This window comes from Sorex araneus, chromosome X (assembly GCF_027595985.1).
Source record: "Sorex araneus isolate mSorAra2 chromosome X, mSorAra2.pri, whole genome shotgun sequence".
Taxonomy (NCBI): Eukaryota; Metazoa; Chordata; class Mammalia; order Eulipotyphla; family Soricidae; genus Sorex; species Sorex araneus.
Window position 1 is genome coordinate 332,827,612 of NC_073313.1, and position 9,865 is coordinate 332,837,476.

The following is a 9,865-nucleotide window of genomic DNA, read 5'->3' on the forward strand; positions in this document are numbered from 1 at the left end:
GTGGTAGTAGCAGGGATCACATGGGGAGCTTAGGCCTCCTGGAAAGCTGGAATGATAAAACAGAGGGTAGGGTGCTTGCCTTATTTGCAGCTAACCTGGGTTCAATCCCCAGCATCCCCCAAGCACTGCCAGGACTTATCCCAGTGCAGAGCCAGGAGTTGAGTACCCCTTACTCCGTGCATGCAAAGCATGTACTCCAGCCCACATAACTCTCCCACTCTAGAACAGTCCCTGATAGAAAAGACAAATATTTTTGACATTACAAAAATTTATTTAACAAAAACATTCATGAAAATGTACACTATCCAATTTTATATTAGTAAAAAGATGCAATGACGGGAACACATGAAAACACTTGACTTCTGAGCAACCTCTGTCTATACTCGTTCCAAGGCTTCTAACATGATGATACTATTTCCTCGTATTACCTAAAGAAAGAAAAAAGCAAATTTGAAAACAATTCATTTAAAAGACATCACCGATGATTGCACCTTTTTTCTTGTGGGACAGGGTTCTGGCAGTGCTCGGGGACCATTAATGGTGAGAAGAACTAAAGTGGGGTCAGCCAGATGCATCTTCCCTGTAGTATCTCTTGGCCAAAAAACTCAGGGCACTCTGCCCACTCCCGATGAAACCCCTGTGGCCACAAACCTCCAGAAGAAAAACCCAGGTACATGGGACCAGTGGCTGAAAACTCTAGGCCACATGTGAGGCGGGTATGGGCCGTCCCTCCCCATCTCCCTGCCCATGAACTGCCTGTGGGTACCACTTAAAGGCATTAATGGCCAAGATCCAGAGACTCATGACTGAATCCTGGAAGAAGGCAGCCTGACTCAGAGATGTCTCCAGACCCCAGTTTTTTTAAAAAAAATTTTTTTTTTTTTGGCTTTTTGGGTCACACCCAGCGATGCTCAGGGATTACTCCTGGCTTTGCACTCAGGAATCACCCTGGTGGTGCCCGGGGGACCATATGGGATGCTGGGAATTGAACCGGGGTCGGCCGCGTGCAAGGCAAATGTCCTACCCGCTGTGCTATTTATTACTCCAGCCCCAGCCCCCAGTTATTTAGTTTTAGATATCCCATACTATTCATAACAAGTGATACAAAATAAATTATTTAGCATCTGCCTGTGGGGCAGGCTTTAGTAGTGGTGAGAAAGTTTGAAATGATGGAGGGAAGGGATAAGTAATGGTGGTGGGATTGGTTTTGAAATCCTTAATGTAATCAATTACTGTGAACAACTTTATGAAAATAAAATTGGAGGGAAAAAAAAAAAACCCAGAAAACAAAAAACAAACTCAGGGCAACAGACATTGCTTGTCAAGTCCCAATATCCTCACAATATATAAAGTGCAAGATTCCAAAGAACATGCCCTCCTCCCCTCACCCCGCTCTATACATTAACAAAGAAAAAAGGTACACCAGACTGTGTCAGTTCAAGAGTATGAGACAATATAGGAAACAAATCTGGACAGATGTGTAAACTAGATTTATGAAGATCCATTTTGCGGATCTTGAAAATTGGATTAGTTTTTGACAGGAAATTCTTGCTAACATGAAAAAAGTGCATAGGGGCCGGAGCCATAGCACAGCGGGTAGGGCGTTTGCCTTGCACGTGGCCGACCCAAGTTTGATCCCCGGCATCCCATATGGTCCCCCAAGCACCGCCAGGAGTCATTCCTGAGTGCAAAGCCAGGAGTAACCCCTGAGCATCGCTGGGTGTGACCCAAAAAGAAAAAAAAAAGTACATAGAATTAAGGAAAGAATCAAATTTGAATATAATAAAAGATTCTGTAGGGAGTAAAGCTGACATCCAATCTTCAAATCTCTAAGATATCCTTTTGGGTGAGGTGGTAGTCAGACTGTTTTGGGCTACACTTGGAGGAGCTTAGGGCTTGGTTCTACCTGTGTACTATTGCTCCAGCCCCAAGATAAATTTAGGGGTGGGGGTGAAATGTCATACTGGTGATGCTTTGGGGAGCAGTTGGCATTGGGGATCAAATTGAGGTCGGCCACATACAAGGTCTTTTTTTTTTTCTTTCTTGAATCACCGTGAGCTACACTTACAAAGCTATCATGTTTGAGTTTCGGTCACACAATGATCGAACACCCATCCCTTCACCAGTGCATTTTCCACCACTGATGTACCCAGTATCCCATCCCACATGCAAGGTCTTAAGCGCCTTAATCACCATACCATCTTTCCAGCCCCTCTAAGAGAAACCTGAGCTTTTTACATACCACCATTCCAATATTATTCTGTTGCCCACTTGTTGCCATCTCCACACATTCATCTATCACAAGATTCATAAAGGGATCAAATCCTCGAAGTATTCCTTGGACATGTCTGCCGCCATTCAATTTCACTATACGAATGGAGAAATTTAGAAAAATGTTTCTTTAAATTCAAATATAAAGAACTGTGATTTACAAAGTTGTTGATGGCTGAGTTTCAGGCATATAATAATTCAACATCAATCCCACTAGCATCAACTTACCCCCACACGTTCCCATATTCCGTGTCATGGTGTCACCCTAGCTACCCTGGCAGGCACAGTACAAAGTGCTGATGACTGCAGTTTAGCTCTCATGTTTTCAGCGTTGCTGAGTCTGTGTTTTGGATATAAAGCTGTGCTATTCGCCCACATCAACAGTATAACTGAAGACCCGACCCCTATTTGCCCATCCCTTTCTTACAAAGGGAGAAAGAAATTTTAATAAAATTGACCAGAAGCAATCAACTGTTCATCAGAAGTTAAGCTGAAGAAAAAAGAAAAAAATTTCGGGGATGTTGGAGAACTATAATCTACTACCCTCAAATGCCAAATGCAGAGCTAGACACCGTATGTTTATTTTCATATTTAAATTTCAGCAATCTTAACAAAAGTGGGGAGAGGAATGACATTTCCAGTGGTGCGGGGATTGAATTCAAGGCCTCAAAAATATACCGTAGCATCTACAAATATATGGTACTTTTACCAAGGATCCTTACTTTTTATGAGGAGACTGAGTATGAACTTAAAAAAATTAATTTTTGGTCCACACTAGCTGTGCTCAGGGGTTACTCCTGGCTCTGCACTCAAGAAATTCCTCCTGGTACTGCTTTGTGAACCCTATGACATGCTGGGGATCAAACCCGGATTGGCTGCAAGGTAAGTGCCCTTCCCATCGTATTATCTCTTTGGCCTGTAAAGCCAAAGTGTTTCTCCACCCCCCCTTTCTTTCTTTGCCATACCTGGTGATGCAAAGGGGCTACTCCTGGCTCTGCATTCAGGAATTACTCGTGGTGGTGCTTGGGGAACCATATGGGATGCTTTGGAATCGAACCCAGGTTGGTCGTGTGCAAACACCCTACCCACTGTACTATCACTCCAGCCAAGTCAAAGTTTTAAGTCCTATATACTTCTAATACTGAGCAGGTCAGAATTGTTTTCACCTAATTCCTTTATTTAAAGGGAAAAAGGCTGATTTATAAATTTAACAATTATAAAAATGCTTATGAATTTTGTAAATAATTTTAAGTGAGAGCTAGAAGGATAGTAAGTGGGCAGGGTGCTTGTTTGCAGTAGCCAGCCTGAGTTTGATCCCTGGCATCCCATATGGTCCCCCAATCAACACCAGGAGTGATTCCTGAGTGCAGAACCAGAAAAAGCCCTGAGCATTGTTGGTTGGCCTAAAATAAAATTAAGAGAAAGTTATTAAATACCAAAATTAGATAAGATAATTAAGGATTTTCATAAGCCTGATTAGCAGACTGGGCTGGAATGCACACTTCACATGTAGAAAACCAAGTCCAATATCCAATACCATATGAACTCCAAAACAGAAAGTTGGGAATAGCCCCTGAGCACTGACTGCCAGGGTGGTCTACCCCCCCCCCCCCAAAAAAAAAATCAGGAGATTCTTGTATGCTCTGAATTTTTTCATAAAGTCAATTAAACTGTTCTATTTTGGGGGCTGGAGCGATAGCACAGCGGGTAGGGCATTTGCCTTGCACGCGGCCGACCTGGGTTCGATTCCCAGCATCACATATGGTCCCCTAGCACCGCCAGGAGTAATTCCTGAGTGTAGAGCCAAGAGTAAGCCCTGTGCATCGCTGGGTGTGACCCGAAAAGCAAAAACTAACAAACAAACAAACAAACAAAAAACTGTTCTATTTTAACCAGACATATATAAAAAAGCAACAAGATTTAAAACAACTTACATGATAACTTCTTGTCCATAAACCTGAAAAAGAAAAAAGGTGTAACTGACTTAAAAATCTTACATAAGTTTATAATACTTACAAAAATATAGTCAATGTGATTTACTAACATTTACTAAAGAGAAATAAGACAGAAACATTAAATACTTTGTACTGCTGTAAAGAATAAGAGGGCAGTGGACTACCTTACTACCTTAGTACTTGATGGAATAAAAATGGAATGGATTTAGAACATATTAATGTACATTAAATCTTTATACATATGTGAATTGCTTAAACATTCTTGTTCAATATTTGACATAAATCTTTTGCCCCAATATAATCTTTTTTGGGATGGTGGTGGTGGGGATGATGCTCAGGAGTTACTCCTGACTCTGCACTCAAAAATCACTTCTGGCAGGGGCTGGAGTGATAGCATAGCGGGTAGGGCGTTTGCCTTGCACGCGGCCGACCCGGGTTCAAATCCCAGCATCCCATATGGTCCCCTGAGCACCGCCGGGGGTGATTCCTGAGTGCAGAGCCAGGAGTAACCCCTGTGCATTGCCAGGTGTGACCTAAAAACAAAACAAAACAAACAAAAAAAAAATCACTTCTGGCAGTAGTTGAGAGACCATCTTATGGGATTTGTGAGATGGAACCCAGGCTGGCCACGTGCAGTGCAAGGCAAGGCAAGTTCCCATTGTACTTATCACTCTGGCCCCTGACAGAATTCTTAACAGTTATTAAAAAGTCCTCAGAGATTTGGTTTAACTTTGGTTATTTCTGAAGCCAAGCAAAGATCTGAGAAAGCCAGAAAGGTATTTTATTTGAGACAGTAGTGTTGCTTGGACTGGAGCAATAGCACAGCGGGTAAGGCATTTGCCTTGCATGCGGCCGACCTGGGTTCAATTCTTTTGTCCCTCTCGGAGAGCCTGGCAAGCTCCCGTGGCGTATTCGATATGCCAAAAAGAGTAACAAGTCTCACAATGGGGTAAGAAGGTTCTAGTCTCACCCAGCAGTGCTATAAGGCACCTGTGCATCGTCAGGTGTGACCCCCCCCCACAATTCTTCAACATTATGTTCTAGCAAAAATAAACATGTACCTTGAAGCTTTAAGAACTTTTTTTTTTTTTTTGCTTTTTGGGTTACACCCAGCAATGCTCAGGGGTTATTCCTGGCTCTGCACTCAGGAATTACTCCTGGCGGTGCTTGGGGGACCATATGGGATGCCGGGGATTGAACCCAGGTCGGCCGCGTGCAAGGCAAACGCCCTACCCGCTGTGCTATCGCTCCGGCCCCGAAGCTTTAAGAACTTTGAATCAAACCAAAAACATCCCATTAAGTCACGCTCTCAAGTCAGTTGTGTGTGTGTGTGTGCGCACGTGTGTGATGTGCTGGTGGTGCTAGGGACCGAACCCAGGTCTCTTGTATACACGGTGTGTATTTTATTATTATATTTTGTTTTTGGGTCATACCCGGTGATGCACAAAGGTTACTCCTGGCAGTGCCTGGGAGACCATATGGGATGCTGGGAATCAAATCTGGGTCGGCTGCGTGCAAGGCAAACGCCCTACCTGAGGGCTATCACTCCAGTCCATACACGGTGTGTATTTTACCACTGCGTCACATCCCTGGTCTTAAACTAGTTCTTACCTCTTCCAATAATCAGAGAGAAAATATAAATTTCACTTATACTGAATGTGTAAAACATTAAGAAAATGGAAAGATTACAAAGACACAGGATCTGACAAAAAGAATCAAACAACATGTACATCAGAGCTGGACAGACATCTCGATGGGATGAGCACAAAGGAGTCCTGGTGTAGATCTCTGGCAGCACCAGGTAAGGTTCCTTCAAACAAACCCCCTACTCAAATATTTATGTATAGATGTGTCCAACATCATACAGATAAGAAATGGTTTAGTTAGAAATCTGGATACTCAAATATTAGTAGTATTGGTGTCTGGAAGTGGATAGTCTTGAATAAAGCTGGGTTTTATTATGCAGAAAGCAATGATTAAAGTCGAGTCAGTCTTTGGCAAGACTACAATACAGTGAGTTTTATTTATTTTTTTTTTTTACATTTTGTAAAGGGAGTTAATATAATGCACACAGCTAGAGAGGAATGCAATTAATCCATTTTAACATGTGAAATACTAATAAAATATTCATATGCCACATTTGTTTTTAATTAACAACTGGCAAGTTAGAAGATTATATTTAAGTCCACATATTTATTTATTTATTTTTTTTAAAATTTATTTATTTTTAATTAGAGAATCACCGTGAGGGTACAGTTACAGATTTATACACTTTTGTGCTTATACTTCCCTCATACAAAGTTTGGAACCCATCCCTTCACCAGTGCCCATTCTCCACCACCCGTAAACCCAGTGTCCCTCCCACCCTCCCCAATCCCATCTCCCCCCCACCCCACCCTGCCACTGTGGCAAGGCATTCCCTTCTGTTTTCTCTCTCTAATTAGCTGTTGTGGTTTGCAATAAAGGTGTTGAGTGGCCGCTGTGCTCAGTCTCTAGCCCTCATTCAGCCCGCAACTCCCTTCCCCCACATGGCCTTCGACTACAATGTAGTTGGTGATCGCTTCTCTGAGTTGACCTTTCCCCGGAACGTGAGGCCAGCCTCGAAGCCATGGAGTCAACCTCCTGGTACTTATTTCTACAGTTCTTGGGTGTTAGTCTCCCACTCAATACAGTGAGTTTTAGAGGCGGGAAGAGAAGGGCTGGCTGAAGTGATAGGACAGTGGGTAAGGTGCCTGCCTTACATGCAGCTCACGAGGGTTTGATCACCAGCATCCCATACAGTTGTGTGCCCCCCTCCCTCCTCCAGCACCACGTGGAGTGATTCCTGAATGCAGAGCCAGGAGTAATCCTTGAGCTTCAACAGTGTGGCCCAAAATAAAACAAAAAGGGGGGAAGAGGTAGGGTAGGCCAGGGTATTCCACGACTGACAGCTAGGGACAATTACTTCTTGGCTGAGGAATGTCAGTGCATTTTGGAAAGTTTAGCAGGATGACCTTTTTTTCCCCTGTGGATCTGCTAGAAACAATTCCGGCTACTAGTTAAGAACCAGAGTTGGTCAAGGATACAGCTCGGAGGCAGAGCACTTGCCCTGCATGTCTGAGGTCCAGGTTCAAGTCTAGGTACAAGGAACCAATGAGTTATGGCAACCAGAAGGGTATGTAAGTGCAAACATGGTCTGGAAAGAGCACAGCAGATTTAGACATGTGCCTTGCATGCAGCTGACCCTGGTTTGATCCTTAGCTCTACAAAAGGTCCCCTGTGCATCACCGGGAGCGATTCCTGAGCTCAGAGCCAGGATAAAGCTCTAAGCATAGTTGGGTGTGGCCTAAAACCAAAAAAGAATAAAACAATAACTAAAACTATATCATCCTGGTATAGTTTAGGGCCAGAAAGATTGGACAGAGATTAAGGCATTTGCTTGCACGCGGCACAGGTTTAATCTCTGGACCTTCGTATCTCTGAGCACTATCAGGATTCTGGAGCACGGTCCACACCCGATCTCCCCATCCTGGCCCCCTCAAGAGAATTTATTTGAAATACCTTTCGAGCTGCTTAAAACATTAGTAAAAGATTTTGTAGGGTATCTACAGGGTATCTACCTTACTGGCTAAGTGGCTACAAGAGGGAACAATTGCTAGGCTTTTAAACTTCAAAGTAAAGCAACCCAAGGGCTGTTTAGCAGATAAGGAATTACATTCGTTAGTGATGCTCATGACAGCGTCTGTATACAATCAAGCTTGAGCATGTTTTACTCTTTTACAGTAAAATCTTTTTTTACGGTTTACTTTTTCAACAGTTCCCTTCGGGAATGAAAGAATTTTGCCTCCCTTTTCATTGTTTTGCTTATACTTTGCACAAAGCAAAGCCTTTGTCTGGCACATACATTTAAGATGTTAAACTCGGGCTAGAGAGGAGAGTACAGCAGGGAGGGCGCTTGCCTTGCACACAGCTGACCGGAGTTCGGTCCCCCCAGCCCCTCCCAGGAGTGATCCTGGGGCGCTGTGCCCTGAGCACAGCAGTGTGGCCACCCGCTGCCCCCGACAACTCTTATCACATCGCCTTCACAGGGCATTAAAACGGACCAAAAAAAAAAAAAAGGCATGGGATTTTTCAAAGGTAAATCAGAGAACTGGCTGATTCCTCATACTATCAAATGCTTGCAAACCCTCCCACTTTTTAAGCATTAACCCTCCAGCCACATGGATGGGGCAGGACGCGTACTCAAAACGTTTAACAAAGGAGGCGGGAACTCGGGGCGGAGGCGGCCGCGGGCAGCGGGCCCTCGAGCGCGGGATGTAGCGCGTCCCCGGACGGGAAAGGAGCCCGAGCACGCGGTCCCCGGCGGCCCCACTTACTTTTTCAGCTCCGGGGGGTGAGCTTTGCTCATGGTGTCTCCGCGGCGGGGTCGCAGACGCCTCCAAGACGAAACCTCGAGGACTCCCTCGCGCTCCCGCGGTGGGCCGGAAATCTCGCGTTTGGCGTCACTCACCCCTCGAGCCAATCAGGGGCCGCAGCGTTCACGTTTTGCCTCGCGATACTTAGGGACCTGCGAGAGTTGGCCGGGCTCCAGCTTCCGGTTACGGCGCCAGCGATTGGCTAGGGTGGGAGTTGGGACACTTCCGTTTCCTCCTCTGCGGTGTTTATAACGATTTCTGAGACACATACATTAATTCCTTATTTACTAATTCCCTATCTCTGTCGATTGTTTGTTGTTGTCCACAACCTGCTGTGCTTGGGGGACCATACGTGGTGCCGGAATGAAACCGCTGTCAGCCTTAATTCCTCTATCACTCCTGACCCATGTATCAGTTATCTCAAGATGCTTGGGGGAAGTGAGCCCCGATTATGTCTTTGTCATTAAGTCCAAGAATACAGTAATAACTCAATTTAGTGACCTCTACATGGGGGTGCGGTGGGGTGTCTGTTTTCAAGAATTGCAACTACAGCCCAGAAATGATTCCCGATTCACTGATCCCGCAGCCGTCTCCAGAATGAAACTCAAATTGTACCTTGCTCCACTATATGAAAGTCATCTTTAATACGATATATTGATTTTGAAGTTAATCTTTAAGACGGAGAATCCACATTTATGAAGCAAACGAGGGTTATAAAGGATTTAAGAAATCAGAATAGAGAAGCCCTGATAATTTGATAGAGAATTGAGTTTTGGAACTTAATTCATAGAGCCTGGGATGTGGCTCAAGTGGTATAATACGTGTCTTTTAATGTATTAGGTTTTGAGTTCCATTCGCAGTAGGGGGGGAAAATCCTGGCGTCCTTATATTTTTTTCGATGGGGGGCACACTTGGTAGTGCTCAGGGGTTCTCCTGGCTCAGGAATAATCCTGTAGGCTCCAGCGACCAAATGGGATGCAGGAATGGAACCTACCCTGATGTCCTTAAATCCCAATGGTAATAATGATTTAAATTCATTTGGGGGCTGGTGATAAAGTACACCGGGGTAAGGAGCTTGCCTTGCATTCAGCTGTAAAACCCGGACTTCAAATATGGCCTTCTAAGCATAACCAGGAGTAATCTCTGAGCACAGAGCCTAGCATAAGCCACGAGGACCGCTAGATGTTGCCCAAATAAATGAGCCAACCAAAGACTTCTGGTATTCAAAATTCTAGGTATTGCGTT

At 44.4% G+C, this 9,865-nt stretch overlaps 1 protein-coding gene across 2 annotated transcripts; it reads right to left on the reverse strand.

Annotated features, from left to right (window-relative positions):
* Window positions 1–250: 250 nt before the first annotated feature.
* SNRPG (small nuclear ribonucleoprotein polypeptide G) lies at window positions 251–8,696 on the reverse strand. Of its 2 annotated transcripts, XM_004609140.2 has the most exons (4): window positions 8,582–8,696; window positions 4,206–4,228; window positions 2,243–2,367; window positions 251–428 (listed from the first exon to the last, which is right to left on the reverse strand). In XM_004609140.2, the coding sequence occupies exons 1-4, from the start codon at window positions 8,611–8,613 to the stop codon at window positions 378–380; spliced, it is 231 nt and encodes a 76-aa protein (XP_004609197.1). In that variant the 5' UTR covers window positions 8,614–8,696; the 3' UTR covers window positions 251–377. The 2 variants fall into 2 exon arrangements, with proteins under 2 accessions (XP_004609197.1, XP_054976948.1); XM_055120973.1 differs by lacking the exon at window positions 4,206–4,228 and having other exon boundaries at window positions 8,582–8,666.
* Window positions 8,697–9,865: the final 1,169 nt, after the last annotated feature.

Bases quoted from the DNA above. Each gene is read 5' to 3' on its own strand.
- SNRPG (XM_004609140.2), bottom strand. From the start codon at position 8,613: ATGAGCAAAGCTCACCCCCCGGAGCTGAAAAA. The intron at 4,229-8,581 runs GTAAGTGGGGCC...TTTCTTTTTCAG, and splicing joins CACCCCCCGGAGCTGAAAAA to GTTTATGGACAAGAAGTTAT. The intron at 2,368-4,205 runs GTAAGTTGTTTT...CCATTCGTATAG, and splicing joins TATGGACAAGAAGTTATCAT to TGAAATTGAATGGCGGCAGA.